Below are 27,654 nucleotides of genomic sequence, written 5' to 3' on the forward strand. Positions count from 1 at the left end.
TGGTCAATGTGACGAAGCGACTTCTATCTGTAATGATATGTATATAATCAATTATATACCCTGTGTCTCGAAAAATATATGTAAGAAGTCATCGTACGTGTAGAGATAGAGGAACGCAAAGGGTCGATTCATACATTTATCTACTAATGACTAAGTTGCGCTTTGACTCGAGAAAAAATGTTTAAATGAATGAGATCGGGTCGAGATCTTGATTATTGCTCACGATAGTGTCGGCGCGGCGGCACCGGGGCGTGGGGGCGCGGCAGGTGCTTAGTAGCCGTACCCGGCACCCGGGTACAGAAGAGCCGCGCCGCCGCCCGTCGGTCAGTGTTGCGCAGCGAACTTCATACGCTTCTGTTTTTGCCGCTGGTTGCAGAACCATACTCGCACCACGTTCTTCTTCAAGTCTAGTTTTTCCGCGATCGCCGCAATTTTCTCGCCGGAGGGTCTGGGCTGCACTGCAAAGTACGCTTCTAAACTTCTCTTTTCCGGTGCTGCAATGGATGTTCTCTTGCGTTTCTTCTCACCAGCAGGCAGCACACTGGGTGCATCCGGGTCCCGTCTTTTGTTCTTGGCCTGCGCTTCCGCTTCTTCGAGCCACGCTTGCAAGATTGGTTTGAGAGCTATCATGTTGTTGTGACTGAGCGTGAGACTTTCGAAACGGCAGATGGTGCTCTGCGACAAAGCTCCCACTCCTGGCAATTTGAGGTTGGCCAGAGCTTTGCCGACGTCCGCTTGAGTAACTCCCAATTTGATTCGTCGCTGTTTGAACCTCTCGGCGAAGGCTTCGAGTTCTCTAGGGTCGGTGTCGGTGTCGGCGTGCAGGGCCGCTGCGGGGTGGCCTAGATGCGCGGGAGGCGCGTGGCCTAGCCCGCCAGCATGGTGGTGGTGGTTCATGACGTGGTTCATGGCGCCATAGCCATGCAGTTGGTGGTGAGGCGGCGCCGCCTCGCCCATCGGTGTCAGCGTTGTCATCGACGAGGAGGTGAGTGGGTCCAGCATGTCAAGGCCCTCCATGCCGTGATGGCCCATCTGCGAAAAGAAGGGCTGTTTGTAGCTCGTTTTATCGTACTGTCAAATATTCCACTATTAAGAGGATTAGCAACTAGGGTGGCGGATTGTTATTATTTCTCAGCGAATTAACTTCTACATTCATGTTAAATCGGACGTTTTATTGTAAATAAATCGGGGCGGCAACAATGGAGTACGAGGGGCAAGGGCGAGGGCGCGGGCGATATGGCAACATAAACAATCGTCTTTGTGCAGATTTGCACTCATTCTTTATGAGAGCAAACACTTGTTTTTTCTCGTGGGGCCGCGCTGTGACGTTGATTGGGCGCGAGTGCTCTGCCAATATGCCGCGCTGTAGCCGGCTTTGTTGCGAAAATGGAAGTTTCGAGTGTTTGCCTCGCCACCCATATGTGCACGCTGCCTGTGCCCTGTGCCCTTAACGCTCGATACTCATTGTTCCTAGTACAGTTATAATGAGACTGGCGCTTCTCATCTTCTAAATAATGTTTGTTCTATCAAAATGTGAACAAATACTCTCCATCCAGCTACTTACCATAGCGGAAATTGTTATGATGCTAATCTCAAGACGTGTTCGTTTGTAATAACAGGTGCTATATGCACCCGTTTAAAGCAATACAGAATCGAACAGAGCCATTACGTATTAGGAAGTTAATTGTGATATTCCGAAGCGGGTATTTTTGTAGCTCAGAAGCTGCCACGTCAACGTCAGTAAAAACAATCGAGCGTCGCCAATATATCTCACTAGAAGCGGGTGGCGGCGGGCCATAAGTCTCTCGCTAACAATTGTTCGTGCGGGCAAGGTGCCACGGCTCCCCGGGGGCCCGTATTTCACAATTACGCCAACCAGCCGCGTGCCGCACGAAACCTCATATGTCGAGCGTCAAACATACCAGTTTCCACTACTTGAAACGCTTCTCTATTGTATTTATTTAAGTTTTGTAGAGTTCGCTTAAAGAACCCTTGACATTTCATGTAAAAGGTGACGGAAAACAAAAAGTGAATGAAGTTAAAACGACAGTGTTTCAGATGATAATGTAATTTGTTACTATCTAATCCTTAAGCACACTGATTACTTATAATAATGCGCACACACACATAGGCTCGGAAAACCCCGTATCGCGGGTGCCAGGGACTTACACATAGACAACCACAAATTACGCTCAAGCTCAGGAGAGAAATAAACGTAGGCCATACAAACACTCCTCACGGCCCGGGAATCGAACACGGGACCTCTGCGTGGCAGTCCAGCTTGGCAACTGTTCGGCCACAGAGGCAGTTATTGGAGCAATCATTTTAAGTAATGAATTTAATCACGTTGTGATTTATTCAATTAAGAAGTCACTAAACGTTTTTGCAACTCGTATGATTTAGATTAAGGCATAATTATTTCATTCCGAGAATCGATATATTATCGATATATATCGATAATTTCGAAAATCTTCGAGACTCGAGACTGACGTTTTCAGTCTCAGGAATATAAAGAGTTCTGAGATATAATCGTTTAAATAGAAAGTATTAAAAATCTACTAAACCGTGTTACGAATAATCGTGGTTGTGCAATGAATAATAGGTAGAATAGTTGTTGCGATTGTACACAAATCGCAGCACGTTATAGAACCTGTGTTATGTTGATCTGTGATCAGTCGCTCGGATAGGACACAGCGACAGAGCATCAGACTTTTGTAGCGTGAGGTCCTCTCGTAGGTACTGGGGAAACTGGGAGGTAAATGAGCAGTCCTTTAACTAGTTAATTATGTTTATTGGGTCCACATGGACTCTCAAATTATGTTAAGTCTTTACGTAATTGTAAAATTACTACGTGGCGAAGCCGTTACTATGAATCAAGAGTAATTTTTTATTCTGATTCATATAGGACGTCTGGAGTGGAATAATATAATATAATATAATATGGAGGTGGAAGAAAGATAGTAACTAATCCAAACCTAAATCCTCTCTATTAGAAATTGTATTAAATGCCTTTTATTTCTTACGTACCCACTATAAAAATGAAAAACCGACCTCAAAAGTACGTGGAATTACGTCTATTTGCGAAGTTTTATTCAAATATCCTTAAATTCGCCACTATACAGGACTTGACACTGAAGGTAATAAAAATCGGTTCTCACTACTCAAAGTATGCCGAGAGAAAAATGCCTTGAATTGGAGAAATAGCAAAATCAACCATTAAAATAATTGCTCCTTAAGTAAAACGTAGGCGCTATTTATAAAAATGAATCTTCATGCGTGAACAGCCACCCTTAGAGGTGGATGATTGAAAAAGAATCATGAAAATCGGAACCTCCTCCTTTTTTGAAGTCGGTTAAAAAATAATTTTCATTTTGTACTATTATAATTTTCAGTTTTGATTTTTTAATTTATAGTATGCCACGATGATTGACCACCGTGATATTTAATTATTTTTATGAAATTGCACTACTAGTTTGTTATATTTTAATAACGCTAAGTCGAACTAGGTCGGACACTAAGAACAAATTCTTTCGATCCGGCTAAATTCGAACCAACGTCTTCCAGCAAACCGTGCCAGACGCTATGCCAACTAAGCCACGAAAAATTATGACTGCCTATACGCGTAGCCTATAAGTATTAAAATCTGCTTTTAATCTCGTATTTCCCGGTATTTCCGAGAACGCACTGAGTCTCGATGTTTTTTTCCCGAGACGCGGAAATACTGCGAGATTGAAAGCGCTAGTAATAATCATCAATTCTTGATGAAACCCCCATTTGTACAAGAATAACGTCTTTCAATATCTCCATAACCAGCTTTGGATCATTACGATCAACTGTAAGCTAAATTCACGGGTTATATGTGGGACATACATGACTTGATACGATATTGTTTTTTATAGATAGATCATAAGCAAGACTATACGATCATTCATACTAAAGTTAGTAGTGATGTTGTCTTTTAGATTCGCATCAATGACATTCACGATGTCCTTCCTCGTCAATATTTTGACATTTATTCGAAGTTGTTTCGTGGAAATGTCAACAACCCTTTGTAGCCACCCTCGGGCAGCGGCGCACAGGTGCGTAGATCCTATCGATGAAGTACAATTTGTTGGCCGATGGGGCGCATACGAGGGATTCACCCTAGTGTGTCATTTTCGAGTGCTAGTGGCAGCCCAAATTATTATTGATATCGATTTTGTAATGTGCTTTTTGCATTCGTGTAAATGAAGATAAAATGTATTATTGTTTTTATTGGGAGCGCACATGTACCAGAACCGAAAAGACAAAATATTGACTACTAAGAAATCCGTGAACTAGAAATCTAGTTTTCGAGATGCATTTCTCTTTCTGCTGGTTCTGCAAATTCATGCAAATGGAATCAGCAACTCTTTCAAATGGAATGACATACCTTTGGATCATTTGATGGCTGTCGGTATTCACAGCACTAATGTTAATGTTCGAACATAGAGACCATAACACGTTTCCTTGAAAAAGAATTAACCACTATAATGTATTACTTATCGAGTGTTTCCCGTTTAGAAGGTACTGTTCCGCGTAGTGTTATAGAATTAATTGGAAAAGCTTTAAAAATTGCGAAGAGAAGCCCGTGGTAAGTTTTAAACTATTCCAGGGTAGTTGTTGTCAATTGACATAGTAGCTTTCAGTTCTGACCAACTTTATTTGCATCGAATATGGCTGTTGTATCTTGAGAATGTTCTAAGATGTTTCATGCGAGGTACTTCTGACAAACTTGTAACTTCAGCAACTTACGTGACGTAAGGGCGCGTTTCCCATTATGTCGTAACGTTTTATTTGTCATTGGACTAGCCTGTTCCCATATCACGATTATCTGTCGTGATTACATCGTGGACGTTCATTTTATCGTTGAAGGACTGTTGTGATCGTAACGACAATTTCTCGGTTCACGGCAGCCGCCTTGTCGTTTCTACGACAGAATCGTTTGAAGCTGCGATTACCCATAGTCACATTTTTATCGTAACGTTTTATTTATTGTTCGACGACACTATCGTTCTAGCTCCTCCCATTGTCACGACAGTCCGTCGTCGTAATGTCAAAAAAGTTATGAACGACAGTTAATCGTGGTATTCTATGTGTGAACAACTTCATTTGAATATACAAGCTACGACATTTAAACTACACGACTATCTGTCGTCATGACCAAACTAACAAAGCAAACGGCACTGTTGATTGCCCTGAACTCCTTGAGCAAATAGGACTACGTACAGGCAAGGTTGCACTGAGAAGTCCTATCACCCTTTACGTTCCTAGGGTTAGGACAAATTATAGGCAAAATGCATTTTTAAATAGAGCATCTCGCTCATTTAACTTCTTAGTTATAAGATATGGTGAGGAGGACTTGTTCAACACCAGTACAAGTAAACTAAAACGCTTCCTCAGTGATATGTTTTTCTCTTATATGTACTACTATAACTGTTTAACATATTTAATTTCGTTATTTATATTTATTATAATTGTTTTTTTTTAGTCGGCAACTTACTTTATAGTTTGTTTCTATCACTGCAAATAATTACATGTGGAAACTTTTAATTAGCCCTCAGCATACACGCACTGGTCTATCAGGCGTGTATTATACTTACTATTCTATTCTTGCTACCTAGCTGTAAGTTTTCCAAAAATAATCAAACCTAAAAATAAAATTAAATGGCGTAAGTGGACCGCGCCCTTACGTACTCCAACAACAATGACTGGCAAAAACTGGGCGAAACATTTATGGCAACTAATTTCAAGTTCTCGATATTTACTAGAGTTGAAGACTGTGGTTGTAGAGGCCACCCTGAAACAAATCAGAAATGTTTCTTTGCCTAACCTGAAAATCTGTTATTTCCAATGGTGATGGATTCAGGGAGTCATATAAAAAAGCTAGCTTTGCGTCGTATTTTAAAAGAGCCTGGTGCAAGTTGCAATTATCAGCTCCTTGTGAAAGAGTTCGTCCAGGGAAGTACAGCTATCTGTCCACCTCTATCTTCAAACAGCAATGTTAGCATTACTATGTACCGATTTTGAAGGGTAAGGGTGCTGGTGAAATTACAGGCACTTGGCACTTTACAACTTATATCTCAGGGTGACGGGCGCCGTGTTACTGCCCCTCAGATCTTTGCGATTTAAAGATCCGAGGGGTACTTTAACTGTTATGAACGGGTGAGTCGCTTACCACAGGCGCACGACTTGTTCGTCCCGGCACTTGATATTATAAAAAAAATTACGAAATTGTTTTGAAATAATAGAAATATTAATTGTTACGAGTATTAAGAGATGTATCAAAAAACAATTAAAAATTGAGAAGTCCCTTATGTCTGTAATTTCACCAGCACCCTTCAAAACCGGAACTCATTAATGTCCACATTGGCGCTTGGCGGCAGAAATAGATAAGGTCGCAGTATTTCCCTGGACGAACTCTTTTACAAGGAGCACTTTTGCTACTACTGTTTTACCTATTATCGTAAAATAAATTCTATTTTCCATTAATGCGATTTACTTGTTCAATCCTGACACAAATACCCGACAATATTTTTTCGTACACAATCTAATTAATATTTTTGACTTTTTATATTTTCATAACTTTAAAATATAAATTCAATCAATTCAGTCAATAATAAAACTTAGCGCTGAGTTGTATTTTACCTATTGGCAAACTCATCGCGATGTCAGAAAACTAAAAACTATTTTTTTCCATACTGTGGTCACCCAGGCTAATTTACGTACTCAAAACATTTCCCGCTGCAAAACTTCAAAAACATTGATGTAAGTCGACACAAAGTATCCCCTCTCTACAAACACAATTGCAATGCAAGTGGATATTAAATAACTTATATTGCTGTAACAATGATTTGTATCAAAACGTTATGATTTGAACAAGTGGCCGAATTCATTGGGGGTGTCAGCTTGGGGCAATGAAAATTGTCATTGTCATTAGCGCAAGCGTTTTAACTATTTATATCTTTTATTCTTTTAATAGGTACTTTTTTCTTTTAATAGGTTCTTTTATTACTTTAATAAATACATTTATATTATTTTATTATGTTCCTGTAATTTAAGATACTATATTACTACAAGGATTAATCCTTATCATTGACCCTATCAATTTTCATAATAAGAGTTTTATTTTTACACATTTTTTTGTTCGGTGCGATTCCCAGATGAGGCATATTTTTAAAAATAAATTAACGTCTCGTAACGTGGCTCGTAGCGGTGGGACAAGAAGCGTAATATACACACGTAATGCCAGGTAAGGAATAATAATATCATATCATATCTTAGCCGGAAGACGTCCATTGCTGAACATAGGCCTCCCCCAACGATTATCAAACTAGCCAGTCGGACGCGACGTGCATCCATCGATTACCCGCCGCCCTTACCAGGTCATTCGTCCATCTAGTAGGGGGCCGTTCCACTGAACACCTTCCGGTTCGTGGTCTCCATTAGAGAAGCTTTCTGCCCCAACGGCCGTCAATTCTACGAGCTATGTGCCCTGCCCACTGTCACTTCAACTTGCTAATCCTTTGACCTACGTCGTTGACTTTCGTTCTTCTACGGATCTCCCCATTTCTGATTCGATCACATAGAGAAATGTCGAGTATTGCACGCTCCAGGGCTCGTTGAGTGACTCTGAGCTTATTATAATATGACCACATCTCATTGTCTTGTGTCATCCCTGGCAACATTATCAATCAACAAAACTCAAACTCAAAAGTACTTTTAGTTCCAAAACAACGCACTAGATAAACTCATGGATGATGAGCATTATTGCTTGGCAGAAGAAATAAAAGGTGGCAGTACTTCCCTGGACTCTTTTACAAGGGGTTCTATGCCTACTGAAATCTCTCGTTATTTGAATAGAATACTGCATTTTTGCTTAAATCTCCTTAATCACATTGTTAATTTCGATTCTATAGTTCCATAGCACTGTCTCATAAAACGCGGAATAAGTTAAAATGGTTGTCTGGCACAGTTATTAATTTTTGTTTCTGCAAAGAACAAGTTTTGGATGGCTAAATATGTTTTATTTATTTAAGGGCAACCAGTGGTAGATACAATAAATCTTAGTGATAAAGAAGACTTAAAAACACATTTAATTCTAAATGTACTTGTAGGTGCAATATCAAGTGAAGAAAACACAAATAAAATGTAAGCAATAGCAGGGAATAGACAAAATCGAGAAAGAAAAATAAACATTCTGAGTTACGCCCAAATCGATTCCTTCGTATTTCAGATTTTAAATTGTGTGGCGATCCGCCGTTTTCCGAGCCGTACACTAGGGTCCTTTTCACCCCAACCCTACCGGTAATGTGTACAATTTGATGGGCTGCCGCGCCGAGTGAATAATTGCGAATATATTATTATGACTACCGTATGCGTGTGCGCTGCTCGATTTACGCTTTGCTTGTTATAATTTTAATAAGTGGTTAAATGTTTCCTCAATAAGTAAATGTTTTATTAATTACACACACCACACCTTTGGTAAAATCACCAAAGTAATGCAGTGTTTTTTCAAAAATTTGGACGGTTATTTTACTTTTTTATTTAATCGACTGTCATTTTTTTCTTTTCATTTCCGAGTCGAATAGTTCGAGGTAGATTTCGCGCTCTTATAAATTTCGTAAACTTTAGTTGAAAAAGATTTTAAAACTTTAGTTAAAATACTGATTACGCCAGTGTTAAATTTTCAATTTGTGTTTTGTCACAAAATGGAAAAGAAAAGCATTTTAAGTAATTAATAGATGCAGGCGTTGCGGAAGTCGTTCCTCGTGTTGCGTTGTGCTACGTTGTGCTATTTTCGGTTAATTAATTAATAGATTCAGGCATTACTTCGTGGTAGCACATGTTAATAGCAATGTCGCATAAGATAAAATGGAAGTAAATCAATTTACTACTCCGCAAATCCAATGGAGATTAAATCGCAAAATGGCTGCGCTTGTGTTGAATTTACATTCTAATTTACATGCAGTTAATTTACAGAAAAAAAGGCATTTTGTTTAATTTCGATTTCCTTTTAATAAAGGTTTAGTAAGGTTGAAATGAGTTGATATATCAACACATCCGTAGAACAAAGGTCTATGTGCAAGACTACTTGTTCTCAGGACATAGTACATTTCGTTCGTTCTTCTTCGCTGTGGATGTCAGATCGACCTTTGTTCGATTTTATATTTTCGAAACGAAGTAAGATATATAAATTCTCAAAATACCTTTACATAGGACCTAGTTTGAATAACGAAGTTGTTCTCGTAACGAACTTATTCTCTTTTCGCTATATAATCACATCGGACTCTGTTCTTCAAATGAGTCGATATGTAAGTTGACATAATTCGTATTCATTTAAATATGTTTTATTTTATTTGGGGAGCTTACAGCTACATTTACAATGTGGATTTAAATACGGTCAACCACATGCTAATTTAAAGCTTCCACATATGAACATAAGGAAATAACATTACGATTATACAAACTAACGCATCTACGAGAACACAACGATCAAATTATCAGTCCTACTCAGTATTTATTACTCATTATAGTTTTTATATTCTTAACGCTATTGCAGATAAAGTCTTTGTAAACGCAAACGCTAGCGTTTTATATTGTCATTTTTTCGTTTCGCTAAATGTGCCCATGTATGTATTATGTTTACCTGTAAATGCTTTAAAACACGAGACAAACTTACTCTGAAGTCAGTGACATAATATATGTACAGAATGAAAGCATGTAAAAGCTTTTGCGTACTACGTCGTAGCAGTTCTGAATCCGAGAAATGACAGTCCGAAATGTCAGAGGTGATCGAAGTGTCATTTTGTCACTAAGTGTACAAGCGAGGAAGAAAAAAGACAATGGAAGTGCCGTAAGCATAAGCCTCGATTACTATCAGAACGAATGTCGCCAAAACTCACACATTCTGAATTTGAAACACTACGAAATCTTGATAATGATTGGTCGTAGATTCAATTTTAAAAAGCAACAACAAACTCTGTTAGAAGTTCAATACCATCAATACGTTACGACGTTTTGATATTAAATTGAAATTTCAATCAATGTGCTGCCATCTAGCGGTTAATTGCAGAACCACGGCGAATTGGAATTATCTATTTAGTTCTCCAAAAAAAGATGCGACCATATTGCTAGTATATAAGCTTTATTTTCGTTTCTTGTAACAAAAAAGTGATTTCGATAAACAGAAAATTGAAAATTTACTAAAACAAGACCGATGATTTGAAATACTACTAATGGTAATATTTTCAGTGGAACTACCATTTTTTGCACTCCAAAACAGCACAATAAGGCACTTTTCTACGATTGTAGAGAATTAGCGCGAAAGAATTGCACCAACCATACCGTACAAAGCGAAAATGGCGGACTGAACTCATTTAGGTCCTAAGAGACATGTAGTTGGCACGCGTGAGAGGCCTAACTAACCACTTCTACTGTATTTTCTGTTCTGTATGTCGAATAGGATTTAGTGCACAAGCGACATCCGCAGTGGATCCGAGTTTTCTAGAACAGATACGAATCGGATGTAGTGCGTACATCCGATAAGCGCTAAGCCTTGGTTACACAATCATATCAACCTTCCCTACCAGTTGACGCAGGTCTTGTGCCGACGGTGTTAACAATCTTTTCTTGAGTTGATATTCAATTATTTTTTTGTGAAATTACTCCACTAGTTTGTTATAATTATTAATACAAAGATCGTACACTCAAAAAAAAATCCTACGATCCGGCCGGATTCGCACCGACATCTTCTAGCATACCGCGTCAAACGCTATACCAACTAAGCCACGAAACGAACCAGCGGACCTCACGAATTTTTCTATGTGCTTGGTGGCGTATTTGTATTTGGTTTTTCAATGACTTTTTAGAAGCGCCATCTATGAGAAATCTATGAAAGTATTTCGTCACTCAGTTAGATACCTTTACAGCTACCAGCCCCGAATTCGGCCGGATGGAAGGAATTTTGTCAAGTCGATCTTTGTATAATAATTATAATATTTTTTTGAATCAAAAAATATACTTTCTGTACATCTGGTGCATTTGTTCTATACCTATATGGCAATCGTCGAGATTTTCCATTTTTTATAGCTTTCGATAAATCACAGGTAACTTATTCATAGACATACTTCACGCCATTTTGTAGCATATATATGTCTCAGTTTCTATAAGGAGTTCTACTGTTACTCGATGTCTGAATTTTCCTTCAATGCTGAGAAAACTTTATTGTTGTTTCGCCGCGTTTTCTCCCGTCCACGTGACTTGTGACAGGTTTAAGTTTATTTTCAACTATAATTTTTACGTTCCCAAGTTGCTCTCTTGGATGACAATTCCATTGTAGATATTTTTATTGTCTTAACTTTGTCCTGTTATTGTAAAATGCTTTCTATGTAATTTTATTTCGAACTTTTTATTTCGATTGTATTTTTGTGTGTGTACAGGACGAAGATAAAGACGTGATGTAAAATGTAGTAAGCGTAATGATGTTTGTAGTTAGCATTCCAATTAGTTAAATTATACCTCTTTCAGATATTAGTATTACTTTAGTAATATATTTCGGCAAGAAGTTTATAAGTTTTTCTTCAACAAAAAACAGTAAAAACGCATATGCGAGGTTTTCCCTCTAAGGCGACTGTGTGTGATGTTGTCCAATTCGTAATTTAGTTATACATATACACGATTATACGTAGGTACATAACAGCAGTGTATATTATTTACCGACTTCAATAATAGAAGGAAGTTCTCAATTCGACTGCACTTTTTTGTTTTTTTTTTTCGCAATTACTCCGGCATTTGTGAACTGATTTCGGTGTTTCTTTTTTTTTGTTGGAAAGGGGGTACTTCAGTAGGTCCCATTCAAATTTGAAGAAAATATTCCACCTCTAAGGGTGGCAAATTAGGGGGCGAATCCGGTTTATTAGATTTCATCCACTTTCTTACATAACCATAACCAACCAATAACTTCATGTACGTTAAACCTATATTATGAATTTCAAAAGGTTCCAAAACGATTATTTTCATTTGCGTTTCTTGACTGCCTCTGTGGCCGAATGGTTACCATCCTGGACTGCCACGGAAAGGTCCCGGATTCAGAGAAATATTTGTATGACCTACATTTATTTATCTCGTGAGTTTGGGTATAATTTGTGTTTATCTACCTATGTGTGTGTGCGTGGCACTCGCGACATAGGGTTTCCCTAGTGCGGGGCCGCGTGTATGCGTTATTTATTTATTTATTGCATAAGTGTTGTTCCTAAATCACAAATATTTAACATAAAAGGAACTTGTATAAACAAACGGCAGTAATTTATATACAGTGAAGTTAATGCAGTGGAGGCAAGGTTCAATTTATAGATTAAAATTCAAACGACGAGTTTGAAATAAACGCCTCCCCATTACAACGAGCTCATATGTCGTAGCCCGTTGGGACCACACTTTCGTGTCCCCAGCAGTTTACAGTTTTTGTTTAACTTGTCTGTTTGTACTTTTTTATAAAGAACTGAAGGGGGATTCTAACAAAAAGGCAAGAAATTGAAAATAAACCAACTTTATAGTTACACAAAACAACCAAGTCCATGTTACTTAACCACGGTGAAAGTATATTTTCGCATTGAAGTTTGCGTGATGAGAAACCGAGATAGGATTTTTTTATTATTATACCAAGTGCCGGGACGAACACATCGTGCGCCTAGTAAGGGACACGTCACTCAGAGCTTTAAGTCGCAAAGATCTGTGGAGCAGTGCCACAGCGCCCGCCACCCTGAGACATAAGTTGATAAGTCCCATGTGCCTGTAATTTCACCAGCACCTATATTTACCCGTCCAAACCGGAACGCAGTAATACTAACATTATTGCTTGGCGGCAGAAATAGGTACCGTGGCTGTATTTAACTAGACGTACTCTTACACTACTGATAGTAATTATTATTTTATCGCAAGTATGAGAAAACTTTAAAATTTCAGTAGTTGACGTTATATAAAAAAAAGAATAAACTTTCATAGTTGTCTCCCCCTAGACACTCATGTAGTTTGCGAGTTGTACGCCGCACATATAGTTACGAATACGGACCTTAACCTACGGATTGTGCGGTCTTCACCCTCCGGTAGGTGGCTGTAGGGACCGGATGTTTGATCGGTTTACCCTCTCGAAATGACAATTTTCTCGGCAAAATTACATAAACAGCGCAGTCTTTGTGTTTTCGTTTGAATAAGAGTATGAAAAAACAACATAATAATACGTAATCACAAAATTGGCTACGTCAATCGACTCTATTACGCTGAAATAGAAGCAATTGCCCGTAACTTATACATAGTTTTGTTTTGTACCGGTGTATGTGGTATATACACAAAACAATGTCACACACTTGTACATCGTATTTAACTTAGTTATTTATTTAAGTACCGTTAAAATTGAAATTAACTTCTAATGTCGCCTGTTTTGTTTAGATCCGATTTTAAAACAGCCAGAATAATTTATCACGTTCGTAACGAACCTGAAAGGTTTTTAGTTTACTTAAATGTCTCTATAAATTATTTATGAGATTCGATACGTCTTCTTTACCGTTATGTGACTGCTTGACATCCTTTTTTACTATTTTGTAAGTGTGACAGCTTGACAGGGCAATCGTAAAATGGAGATGTAAATAAATACCGATCGTCTGCGAAACCATAATCATAATAAGAAACGTTTGCTAATTATTTGAAATGAATCTATTTCTTTTAAACTTAAACGGCTACACACAGTGACTTCCTGCAGCGCGTCTGTAGTGATTGAGGCATTCTATACAATGCCTAGGAAATGTGTACAATAGTTTAAAAAATATGATTTATTATAGACATTGCTTAAAAAAGCCCGGTATTGTGTATAATGATGAGGTATTATAGAATCTCTTAATTATACACATTGCTGTTAACATATACACACTGACATATTTTGCAGAACATCCTGAACGAAATATCGAATAGAATCGATCTGTTCCATTGGTCGCTGAGTGAATTCACAAAGATAACACTTTATATCTTATGTTACATGTAGTAATTTTGCTGGTGTATTGCATTGGCAGGAAAAATAAATAGCACTAGTAAAATCTTCAGTATTTTTTCAAAAGTCTGGTTGATCACTTTTTTTTAGGTCTAACTTGAAAGTAACAAAATTAGTCGATTGACAATTGTTGAATTGATCGATTACCTCGAAATTTTACAATACAACCGTTGTATTCAATAGGTAATTTACATAAACCAATGATTTTTTTATATCAACTGAAATAAATAGAACACGTACGGTATACGATATAAGTTTTTCAAATTGCTTTAGTTTCGTTTGTAAAAAAATTAATTCTGAAATAAATTCAGTGTCCCTGGCGTTCGACTTGCGCAGTATAACTGACTCAGTATGGGAAAAATGCATTACGAGCTGAGGTAGAATTGATTTTTAAGCAGCGATAAAATCGCAATGCAGACGCGACAATTATATCCATTGTGGTGTTTCATATCGTCATTAAGTCTTCTTTATTTAATATTAACAAATTTTCAATTTTCTGTTCATCGTAATACATTTTTTGTTAAAAGAAACGGCAGAACTATTTAAACATACCGAATTCGCCGTCGTTTAACTACTGACCGCAAGATGGCAGCACATGAATCTAAATTTCAATATAAATCCAAAACGTCGTAAATTGCGACTATAGGTAACTATACATATATTAAATTGCAACTATATTAAACTTTCAACGATATGCCAACATGATAAAGTTTAAATTAGATTAATAGCCCAGAATTTGTTACTTCTTTTAAATTTTTTTATAATACTAAGTGACTGGACGAATAAATTCGCCTAATCACCAAGATCTGAGAGGCGCTACCAATGCCTCTGACACCCTGAGACATAAGTTGACAAGTCCCATGTGCCTGTAATTTCACCAGCACCCATACCCTTCGAAACTGGAACGCAGTAATGTTCAAATTACTGCTTGGCGGCAGAAATCGATAAGGTGGCAGTACTTCTCTGGACGAACTCTTTCACAAGAAACTCTACTGCTCAGAAACTACGACCATCAAGATTTCATAGTGTTTCAAATTATGAGTGTGCGAATTTTGACGACAGCTGCTCTGACCGCTAACCGTTCATAAGTAACCGCTCATAGTAAACTGACAAGGGACCGGAAGAAAATTAAGTTCTATGTTCATGCACTTAGAGACCAGTTTTATCGTGTCTCCCAACGTTCGCCACTGAACCCAACCTTATGCAATCCACGTACTATATATCCATATCAGTTAAATACACATGTAGCATGGCGGCGGTTTGCGCAGACCGCTACAGTAGATATCGATAATTCGCAAACCACTAATACCGGAAATTTGCTAAAAAATAGCACCTTGCATTACCTATCAACTACATAAAGTTTTTAACAGCCCAGTAGTAGTAAAATCGATTCTATGCTTATGCGCGTAGAGACCAATGTGTTTTAGGTTTTAAGAGTCTCGCAAGGTTCTCTACTGAGCCCAGTCTTACGTAACGCATTTATCACCACGTACGCATGTTCACTTAGCATTTCCGAATAGTAGAGTTTGCCCAGAGAAGTACTACCACCATATTTATTTCTCCCGCCTTTCTGGTTTTGAAGGATAAGAAGTGCTTGTGAAATTACAGGCACATGGGACTTGTGACAGTGAACTCTGGTGAGAATGGTGAGAAATCTGGTGTCCCAAAACACAGTTTTATCTACTTTGATCACCAGTCTTCCACGATTAAAATAACAGTTTATTATGTTAGATTTAAGTTCACTGTGAAAGTAAATAAATAATTAATGAGGTAATATTATTTCATCTTCAAAGATATGATTGAGTAAGTGTGCAATTTTTTTTTAATAAATACTTTTTTTTTTTTTTTTTTTTTAAAAAAAACGCAGACACTCAACATAGCCCCGCACTAGGGAAACCCTGTATCGCGGGTACCATGGACACACATAGACCACCACAAATTACATCCAAACTCACGAGAGAAATAATTGTAGGCCATACAACTATTTCTCCCGACCCGGGAATCGAACCTGGGACCTCTGCGTGGCAGTCCGGCATGGTAACCGTTAGGCCACGGAGGCAGTTATTATATATTATTTTTATGTTTCATATATATATTCATTGTTCCGTCTATATTAGTTGATCTACGGATAAATTATAACAAACTGCATTCTAAATTAACATTTCATGGTGAAAAATAATATTTGATCTTCTTTTTTCATATAGGTCAAACTTTGGTTACGCTCTCCATTCAGTAGGCTAGGTTAGGTTAATGGGATATCGCTGGAGGTCTGCCCGGCCTGGAAGGAGGAGCGCCGTTCGCTTGGCGCAGTTGTTGGAAGGGATCTCTCTCTGCCGACCGTGGTTCGCGCCATGGTCGACAGCGAGAGGTCCTGGGAAGCGGTCCTCACTTTCTGTGAAACCCTTCTTTTGCAGAAAGAGGCGGCGGAGAAAGACAGAGAATCCGCGGCCTTTGTCGACATCCGTCGCCGCAGGACAGACGGAGGCGCGACTTTGGTCGCCACCTTTCCCCGTAAGGAGCCACGACTCGAGATGACGTCGCGTGCACCCGCGCGCGCCTCTCAGTAGGCTGTAAAGGAAGGTATAGCTCCTGTCCTTCCTTCTTAGCGAGGTGAGCCCGGAAACGGGTAGGCACAGCTGGGTCCTTGGAAGAATGCTTCGGCGCCCCCAAGACCCAACACGTGGTGTTGAGACGCGTGCCGCGGGTTTTATTGAGTAGGAGTCTCACATAGCCGTCCGTCTGTATCCCCAGATGGAAGGTACCCATGATGGATTTCCCCGCGTAAAAAAGTGAAACTGTGAGTGAAACTGAAATAGTAGTACGAGCCGAACGAGCGAAGTGAGCGTGCTGCGGAAGCGGCCGGCGAGTGCCAGAAGCGAATTTGGTTTCAAACATTTGGTTAAAAACATGGTCTCAGGTCAGGTTATATTATAATTAATATAATAGTATTGAAATATTTTCAATTTATTTCCACTCTCACCGTTCCTCCTTCGGTCGACTAGAAGGTCCGGAACACTCCATCCTTATGTTGTTGATATACGATTCGCACTAAGCGCTTTGCTACCTCCTTTGTTTCCCGAAAAGTACAATTTGGGACTATTCAAGGCTAGAGCGAATAGCCAATGTTTAGGCAAACGCGTACCATCGTCCGTCATTATCATCGCTTAACATGTTTTTATAAATCCCTTTTAGTACTGAACTGACGTCTGACACTTCAATCTTTACACCCAGAATATAATACAAAATTTGAGGCTATGTTTTTAGATGTATCTATATATATGTGCACTACTGGCGCAGTGCATAAAATAAGCCCGTATTTCGCGCTCCCGCAGGACCCTACGACTTAAAGATTTCCACTGAGATACTGGCGAGGGTTGCGAAGTACGTAATACATAACTCGGTAGGTATACTTTTCGTATTATTTTTTCTGTAAAATTTCTTTAAACAGGATTTATTTATTTCAGGCTCTCACCAAATTGTATTTCCGTGTTAGAAAAACAACACTTGCAGCACTCAGCTAATAAAGTAAATTCGTTTCTCATGTATGTTACCTTTATTTAATTATATCGCATTTCCAAGTCCGAGAAATCGAATAATTTCATTATCTAACACATCATTGTCTCTTACCACTTTCTTACAATAATTTATTTTCTATTTCTTAGAATTTATGTATAGCACTTGACTACTAGTTTTTCAGTTCTTTAAAATTTAGACAATCAGGGCTGCACGTCTGTAGTATTATTAAACTGACAAAGTGTGACAATAATAACACATATGTAACAGTTTCGTCAGTTGCTGTATAATTATGGCCGCCTGCATTTAGACTCATATAATATGATAATTTTAGGTTGGCCAGTTGCTAATCCATAAGGCGCCAGTTCGGTGCGAATGATCAGAAGTCTATAAATAAATTAATAGAAACAATGGTTTGTCAAAAGTATGACACGTTATTAATATGTACAGCGGACTTAAATGTATTAGTAGGATCAGTGAATTAAATGACACATTAGTAAGTACAGCGAAAGCTTGACAAATTTGTTAGTAGGAACAGTGAATTAGTTGGCAACAATATCAAAAGTAGGACACGTTATTAGTAGATACAGTGGATCAAATGGCTACATTGTCAAAGTATGACAAATTATATTAGCATAGTAGTGGTTTAAACGGCAACAATGAACGCGAGTTTCCTTTAATATTATGTAAATTAAGAAATTATTGTTGAGTTTCTTTATAATATCTATATTTCATTTTATTTCCAGTTCCATAACGAACAGATCACCTTGTGAAATCACTTCGGTGCTGGCAATCGAAACGATGACAGCAGTAGGTTTGACGTAAATACAAAAATCTCGACGACTAATCATTTTTAAATTACTTAAAACTCTATAGTTCTAAACGCAAAATCAGTTACCGCTCGCAATACGTATGCAGCCCCATCGAGCAGGCTACATTTATTTTATTATTATATTTATGTTTCGGAAGGCGAGGAAGCGCCCAATTTTTCGAACGACTTTACGGCACCGCTCTTCCTTTACGAGCGAACAACTCGATTCAAATGATTGGTATGGATTCCCTTCCGACGGTGCATATTTTTATTACCATGCAGCTGGAATCACGCCGAATTACGATTTATAAACATCACGCGAAACGGTCTGTAGGTAGCTAGTTTAAGGTTTTATTGTACTAGGTTTGTGTGAGGGTGGAAGATGTGGAAATATCGAGACAAATTGAAATTTTTCTAGAGTAGCAATTCGACTGCGAAGCGAGGAATTTTGATTTTATTTATTTATTTACTATATGGACAACAAAACAAGTGCGTTCAACAACTATGCCACACGGAGTGAAAGGAGGTACCTTAATTGCCGTAGGTAGATAGAAAATTTTAATAAAGTATTTTTTTAAGTATTTTTGGGAAAGTTATATAAAAGATTTAACGACCTCGGTGGCCCAACTGTTTATACTGTGCGTGCTGGATGAAGACGTGTCAGGTTCGATTCCCGGTAGGAACAAATGGGGAAATTAACTTTTCTAAATTGGTTCTAACCTGGGTGTTCTGGGAAGCGTCCCAGTGTGAATGCCGTTGGGTATCTTGTAGGAATATTCCAAGTACACCACTAAAAATCTAGATCTATTATATTTCAAAAGTACCTGATGCGGCCTGGCGTTATGTGGTGGTGGGCCCCCTACACCGTGGTGGTAGACCATATCATGTTTGAGCTGTGGCAGTGGAGGTCCTGGCTGGGGCCCCGACTGGTGCTTGCTGATGTCCACCGCTGCTAGTGCCTCAGCCCGACTTAGAAGCCCGTCGTTTAACCCGCCGAATAGATCACCCTGGTTGTGAAGAAGTTTTGGTGAGATTGTTGTAAATAAGTGCAATAATTATAATTATGTTTTCATTAAATATATCCATAGGAAATAATCTGTGACACAAAAATATAAATTATAGTAGCAGTAGACCTCCTGGTGAAAAATTTTGTCCAGGGAAGTACGACCACCTTACCTATTCCTGCCGCCAAGCAGTAATGTGAACATTACTGCGTTCCGGTTTTGAAGGGTAAGGTTGCAGGTGAAATTATAGTCACATGGAACTTATTAACTTATGTCTCAAGGTGACAAGCGCAGGGCCCAGAGGCAGTGCTCCCAGATCTTTGAGATTTGGATACCTAAGATACAAGTAAGCACTTTTACTTAGTTTAGGTATCACCTAGATTAACTTGCACTACTAACCTTAATTAAGTTATGTAAACGTAGTATAATATCACTGTTTACGATAGTCTGGCGCATATATGTAAATAAAAGGTCATTTAATAAGATTCATGAATTTAGGATAAATATTTATACAAAATAAATTTATCTTTTATTTTAATCTTTTATTCAAAGCATTGAGTAGCACTGCAACTGTTAGGATACGTACATGGGGCCTACTACAACCTTTTAAAACAATATTACTTTAGCCTTACATTGACTTTTCATACCATAACGGGCTTAAAGTAAGCTTATTGTAATGTTAAAACTATGATGTTGTATTGGCTGCTTTGTGACTATTCATTTACTCAGTTCGTACTATGACGCGACTTTAACATTATGTCAAATTTGGCAATCTTAACATAGTTACACGGGTGCAATGGAAACAATATTATTTTCAGTTTTATTAATGATTAAAAGTAAGTTTAACTTATTTATTTACATATATCTCTTCAATATTTTTTTATATTTATTAGCACATAGTAAATAATTATTCGTTAAATATAATCATTATAACAGCGCCATCTATATGCTCCTTGGCGAAACTAACAGCGGACACTAGACTATAGTTCCGAATTCACAATGTAACTATCAAGACTCTGCTTGTTTTATTTATTTTCATTTCATCTTCATGAAAATGCGGAAAAATAATTGAAAACAAAGTAATTTTAATACATTTTATTATTACATACTTTTCTTTTTATAACAGCTGAAATTCTCTGCATGTATATAACATAAAGTACTTAAACATTATACTACGATAAGACGATTCGGAACTTCAAAAAAGAAAGAGATAGCATTATATAGTTCATATAGCGTTATTTCTTCCCTATTTTTAGTAAGGAATAGACAATATTGGGAAATCATTCGTTCTTTCAATCACTTTAGCAATAATACATAACTTGGTTGACAAGTTTGTCATGGTACGAATATGAATAATATTATAGTAAGCTTACTTTAAGATTACATTGAAATAAGATAGTTTTTCGAAAGGTTATGGTAGGCCCCCAGATCTGGCAAATACGGTGCAATTGTGTTCCGCGCCAGCGCTGCAGGCACGCGAAAAAATCGCACTACGTAATGCACGTGTGCAGCTCGCGAACCTTTCACAAACAGGCGCATTCGCCAAATTTATACGCACTAGCGGTGGGTGATAAATAACGTCACGATGAAAAAATCACGATGATCCGCCGTCAAACAGCATCACCGTGTCTCGTTCCGAAGGAACGACGTTCCAAAGTCACATAGGTGTTTCTCTGTTCCAATAGCTATCCCCGTCACTCACATCACGACATACGTATTTGATACAATGCGCGATCTCCGTTCCGTGGTGACTGAGCGCGCCACTCGTTGTAGTTCTCTTCAAATCGGCCCATTTCGGCGATGGGAGTGAGTGAGATAGGATGACTTTCTTTGCTCACTCAAAAGGGTCGTAGGTGCTTATTACTACTAGAAAGGGCGGATGAAAAAATCTGCAGCAGTTACTATAAACCTATTTATTAACAAAGCAAAATATTTTTGTATATTTGTTTTATTATAGGAAGAGTTGGTATTTTATATTTATGTATAATCTACTTTGTGTATTCTACTAGAAATATAATTACGTTACACTTTATTACTATTTTTAACAATCCAAAAATTCGCACAAACAAAATTATATTATATACAAAATCAACTTTTTGAATGGAATTGAAACTTATTACAAAGGGAGTAAAAACTTAAATCATTCTATAAAATATGGCTATAAGTATTAGAAAAAAGCCGCTGGCTAAAACCGTATATCGTGATGTAAGTTATAGGCGTGACAAGGTCACGGAAGTAACAGTTGTGACAAAATCACGGTCATTTGTCACCGTTATTTTTTTTGGAACCGGAACGACAGTCACGGCGATAGAAATGTACCGCTATTCCCTATGTCTAATACGCACCTTTAGGAACACTGAAACCCATTGCTCATCGAACCGAACTCGTCGAACGAGAAATCCGCGAGTAATCGGGCCCCGATTTTACGAACACCTACCTACAAGTCTAAAAAGTGTTACAAATGACGAATTGTTTTGTTCCCGACTGAAATACCTTTTCTTGGATAATGAATTCTACAGTGTAGAGGAATTTCTTTTAAAGAAATTGTAATTATGTTTTAATTTTGCCCATTTGTATTTTGAAAATGTTTCATTTGTGTTTGTATTTTTTATAGTTCGTATTTTCCTTTTATAATATTATTGTTTACATTAATGACGATCACGATCATGTTATCCCTTGACATTATATTTCGAATTGTAATATTATGAAAGTGATAATATAAAATAAATGATTCTATTCTATTCTATTCTTCTTTATGGGTGTCGCTCTCACCACAAGGCGAACGACTTCTCCGTCCCACTTGGTATAGTAAAAAAAACACTGAACGCGTACGACATGATGTCCCAGCCTGACTGAAACTAGCTAAATTAATATAAAGACGAGAGAAGAAGAAAAAAGTTGTTAAATTTAGAGTTTTGGTCTTAGTGGTTGGAAAAAAAATTTGGTGCACAATTGTTCGTCCAGCCTCTTCTCTCGAGATATTATAAAAAAAGTTTCAATAAGATAAATTAATGTATAAGTCTTGTACCGAAATCTCCATTCAAATCAAATCTCCTTTGTATATATTTTATATGGTCTTTTTAAGTTTCGTTTTTAATTAAATTCTTAATTTATATGTGATTATATCGAGTTCTTAGGTTTTCGCGATTGTTACACATAGAAAATGAAACTATTTTTCCCTTTTCCTTACAGGATGCAGGAGTTTACAAGCTTGATTACGAGTGCGGTCTCTCTTATATTGGGCAAACGAAACGAAGTATTTGTAGCCGCGTCAAAGAACGTACCTATAGCTGATGTCAAACACCGTCGCGTAAACAACTCTGCAGTCTGCGAGCATGTCATGGATAAATACACATTCAATGAAGTTTGACAAACTCCAGGTCCTTGCAAAAGAAGTCCGTTATCTACCCAGGATGCTGCGAGAGGCCATTGAAATTAAAAAAAACATCCTAATTTCAACAGGGAAGACGGTTTCTCCGTACCACCAGTTTGGGATCCTGTATTTCCTCTGATGAAAAATCTCAAACAGACATAAGACTGCAGTACTAATTTCTATTATTAATTAATAATAAATTGAACTTAATAAAAATTCTTTCAATAAAATAATTTGTACAGCGTATACATTAAACCGGAATGTTTCTTTGTAAAATTAAAAATAAAGTATTTAATTAATAACTATTGTAACTATAGTGAAAAAATAGGGTAGTTTGCATCAATATTAGACATAACTGGTTGAAGACTGTACCACCTCAGTCAACCGTGACCATGGGACCTGTAAAGGGCCCGAAACGTCGATTTGTTTGAAAATACAAATATACGCGATTTAAATCCGGAAAAATAGTTCCATTTTTTAAATGTCATTGTTTTTCGCGCCTTGTCTTAGTATTGTTTTCTGTTTTGCTTTGATAGCTGTTCGTGTAATTAATAAACTACAAGTACAATTGCTTTGGCCTTGCTCACTCGTTGTATTGTTATTATTTTTTCTCCAAAATCCTTCACTGTTCCCTGTCTTTCCAGAATTGGGAGACGACGTTAACGACGTTATTTCTCGGGTTGCTGTATATTGTTATTTCTATATTAGTTCAAAAGCTTAGACTCTTAAAGCCGAAACGTAGAGACAACGCGATTTTTCATTTCTATTTCATTACCATATTCTTTAATCAAGATACTAATCTGCTAGGTTGTTTTATACGATACGAAAGTACCTACTGCATTTAACAAAGATTATTTCAATACAGGACGACAACGCTGTGATTTTCGTGTTACGGTTTTAAAACCTGTAATGATAACTAAAATAACAGTGTAACAATTCTAAGCCCCGAGTTACTCTTATTATACTATGGTGTCAGCCATTTGTCATGTTTGTTTTATTATTTATTAATTTATATTGGTTTATTTTTTGGTTCTGTATTGTATTGCACAAGAAATAATTTTAATGGAGTATACTAAAATTTAATTGTAATAATAATAATAACGCAAATAGTCATAGCCGTAGGGAAACCCTGTATCGCGGATGCCATGGACACACACATAGACAACTACAAATTACATCCAAACTCGCGAGACCAATGAATGTAGGCCACACAAATATAAGTCCCGGCTCGGGAATCGAATCTCTGTGTGGCAGTGCAACATGATAACCGTTCGGCCACGGAGGCAGTTGCATTGTTATGGATAGTAACACAACAAAGGCTGTTACGGAGTAAAATACTACTAAGTTAAATTAGAGTAAGAAGATAATGCAAGTTAGGTTAAGCTAAAAGAAATTGTTAAGAAATCAATAGAGCTACAATAAAGCCCTGTTTGACTCCTGCAATCGAAAAAAATAAAGGCAATTATACTGTCTTAAAACGTACACTTTACTATGTAATGTCTACTTTAACGTACCATGGTTAACTATAAATTCTTGTCGACATTTCTAAACTACAAAATCATGTATCCATTTCATACGTACACACTACTCAGTAAACATGACGGTTTTATGTCGTTTGAATAAAAAATGTTAAACCATTCGATATTTAAGCGTTCATTTAAAACGACCGTACTTCGAGGTTAAATTACATTAGATTGTACTACTGGGTTTTACATTTAACCTGTCAAAGTTATTTTTAGAGTAACCCGGATTTAGAGCATCCTATCATTGATCACTGTAAGTCATTGGTAATAATAATTATAATAATATTAATCCCTCCACATAGACACTCAATTTTTTTTAAATGTCAAGTGACGGGGCGAACAAGATCGTGCGTCTGGTCGTAAGCTACACGCCTATCCATAACAGTTGCAGTGCCACTCAGAGTTTGAAATAACAAAGATCTGACTTCCACTGCGCCCATCACCCTGAGACATAAGTTGACAAGTCCCATGTGCCTATAATTTCACCAGCACCCTTACCCTTCAAAACCGGAACGCAGCCATACAATATTTACTTGATTTCTCTCAGTAAGTGTGGTTCACACCAGCCAACAGGCTGAGAAAAATAAAAAAAACATAGTAATAATTCATTTCCAATCACAACATTAACCTAGAAACAACTCATCGATCCGAACATTATTCCCATACATTGTAACCCACGCGGTCTTCTATTAGGAGAAAAATGATGTCAAGCAGTAGAAAATTAACTTGTATGGCGACCATCTTGCAAAATACATACATACTGTACATGTACTTCACGCCTTTTTCCAATCGATGTAGGCAGAGACAACAGTCTTCCACTTGCTACGGTCCTGACACGCATCTTTCGCATCATCAACATGTATCAGTACTTTGCCCACGCAACTCGCTCGCTCACACTCGCCTTATAATAATAATATATATAATAATAATAACGCACACACTCAACATAGCCCCGCACTAGGGAAACCCTGTGTCGCGGGTGCCATGGACACACATAGACAACCACAAATTACACCCAAACTCACGAGAGAAATAAATGTAGGCCATACAAATATTTCTCCCGGCCCGGGAATTGAACCTGGGACCTCTGCGTGGCAGTCCGGCATGGTAACCGTTCGGCCACAGAGGCAGTATCTGCTTCGTCAATCTTCTTTCTTTCATTCTCTCTACATGTTCGAACCATCTAAGCATCCATGCCTCTGTCTTTGTCACTACATCGTCTTCTACGTCGCCACGCTCACTTATTACACTGTTCCGTAATTTATCCACCAGAGTCACTCCAGCCAGTTTAGTAGCAGTGGAGCTCCTTGTGAAAGAGTTTCTCCTCGGGAAGTACTGCCACCTTACCTATTTCTGCCGCCAAGCAGTTAATGCTCACATTACTGCGTTCCACGAGGGTAAGGATACTGGTGAAATTACAGGCACATAGGACTTGTCAACTTGTGTCTGAGAGTAACGGGCGCAGTGGCAGTCCCTAAGATCTTTTCAATTTAAAGCTCTGACTGGCACTGCAACTGTTATGGAAAGATGTGTCGCTTACAAACAGGCGCATGACTTGTTCATCCCGTAACTTAGTATAACAAAACAAAACCGTACTCCTGAAAGCTCTCACTTGTACGGCATTCATTCTACTTTCGTGCTTCTTCTGCCAAATCCAATAGTACAACACTAAATCGTGGTCGTGGGTCATGTCCCATCGCGTCGTAGAAATTTCTCTGTTTTTGATCTTTGTATCAATGATCATGGCACTGCAACTGTTATGGATATACGTGTCGCTTACCATCAGGCACAAGAATGTGGCTTTTATTCGATTTGCTCACGCGTCCACGTACAATCGTTACACACACAGTTCTCGACCTCGCTGTCTCGCGTGTCGCGTCACATGAAGAAACCTGACCGGGAGGGTTTGATCGCAGTGGCGCCCAAGATGACCGCTCTCCATGTTACTGAAAAGGCTCGTGCCCGTATCTTTGCTGCTGGAGGTGAAATCCTGACTTTCAACCAACAGGCGCTTCGTGCCCCAACCGGCCTCAAGACAATGCTGATTAAGATCGCCGTAGTGCCCGTGAGGCCGTCCGTCCGGCCCCAGGCACACCACTCTCGCACACCAAGCGTTATGGGCGCAACAAGGGACATGATAAGGCACGGCTCAGCCGTCACTCTGACGTGTAACTTATAAATACAAGGACTAAATATAAGGTCTACAACTGTAGTCCTTCGAGACGGAAACTTCCTTCTCGAATGTGATATCGTAGCGTCTTAAGACCACACGATGTCTTTAACGTGCAGCTGTGTTTTCATCCAAATGTTATTTTTTTAAGATTTTCATTGAATGTCACGATGTTGTTACCACCATGATCTTAATAATTTAAATGTAATTTCACAAAAATAATTCAATGTTATGGTGGTCAAACATGGTGACATTCATTATAAAGCTTAAAACTTCAAGATGATAGATTTCTCACAGATGGCGTTACGGTAAAAATGTCGTTAAAAAACTAAAATTGTATTGTATATATGTAATTTAATGTATGATCTGCTACAAGCACATAGAAAAATTCGTAAGGTGCGCTGGTTGGTTCCGTGGCTTAGTTGGCATAGCGTATGCCACGGTTTGCTAGAAGACGTTGATTCGAATCCAGTAGGATTTTTTTCTTAGTGTTCGATCTTTGTATTAATAATTATCATATTTTTGTTTACCAAAATCTTTACGGGCACACAGACGTCATTAGGGCGCGTCACGGGTTAATAGCTGATAAACGAGAAACGAAGGTACTTAATCTAGGAAATTAAGCAATAATACGCGTCTAGGAAAGTAAGCCACGTAATATCGCCCACTAATTCGCAAGATGCAGAGTTGGCCGCATAAAATAGTCATGGCGGACCAACCAACGGCTCGCGGACAGGGGTTTTTCACGGATTACTCTAAATTATTTATGAGCGCCTCTGGCCTCGTGTTACTCAAACTCGTTACTCGGTTCTGGGCTCCAACAGGGATGCGCAAAAGAGATTTTGAAAGATTTCGCAAATAAATATCCAAACCTAAGGTTACTGGTCATTCAAAGGGGAAACGTTGTCAACCTTCTGGGCAAAGTTCCCTAGGTCGGCCTACCATATATTTTTTAATCTTTCTTACTTATTGCTACACATTGAAAATGTGACTATTTTTCAATTTGTGAAAAAGTGAGGTGTAGTTAAATTAACAAATATGTAAATATATTAAATTTTTATTGAATTGATATTCAATTATTTTTTGTGAAATTACACCACTAGTTTGTTATAATTATTAATACAAAGATCGAACACTCAGAAAAAAATCCTTCGATCCGGTCGGATTCGAACCGGCGTCTTCTTGCATACCGTGCTAGACG

The 27,654-nt window shown here is 38.1% G+C and overlaps 2 protein-coding genes across 2 annotated transcripts; one reads left to right on the plus strand and one right to left on the minus strand.

Moving 5' to 3' along the window:
• Window positions 1-288: 288 nt before the first annotated feature.
• LOC113239157 (inhibitory POU protein) lies at window positions 289-25,973 on the minus strand. The gene is made up of 3 exons (XM_026476028.1): window positions 25,896-25,973; window positions 19,208-19,390; window positions 289-1,047 (listed from the first exon to the last, which is right to left on the minus strand). Exons 1-3 carry the CDS (start codon window positions 25,971-25,973, stop codon window positions 325-327), a joined length of 984 nt encoding a protein of 327 aa, XP_026331813.1. The 3' UTR covers window positions 289-324.
• Window positions 25,974-26,165: 192 nt separating this feature from the next.
• On the plus strand, window positions 26,166-26,462 carry LOC113239158 (60S ribosomal protein L18-like). Its single transcript, XM_026476030.1, has one exon. The coding sequence runs from the start codon at window positions 26,166-26,168 to the stop codon at window positions 26,460-26,462; it is 297 nt and encodes a 98-aa protein (XP_026331815.1).
• The last annotated feature ends 1,192 nt before the right edge of the window (window positions 26,463-27,654 follow it).

Source organism: Hyposmocoma kahamanoa, unplaced genomic scaffold (genome assembly GCF_003589595.1).
Source record: "Hyposmocoma kahamanoa isolate Upper Pololo Valley unplaced genomic scaffold, ASM358959v1 99702, whole genome shotgun sequence".
Taxonomy (NCBI): domain Eukaryota; kingdom Metazoa; phylum Arthropoda; class Insecta; order Lepidoptera; family Cosmopterigidae; genus Hyposmocoma; species Hyposmocoma kahamanoa.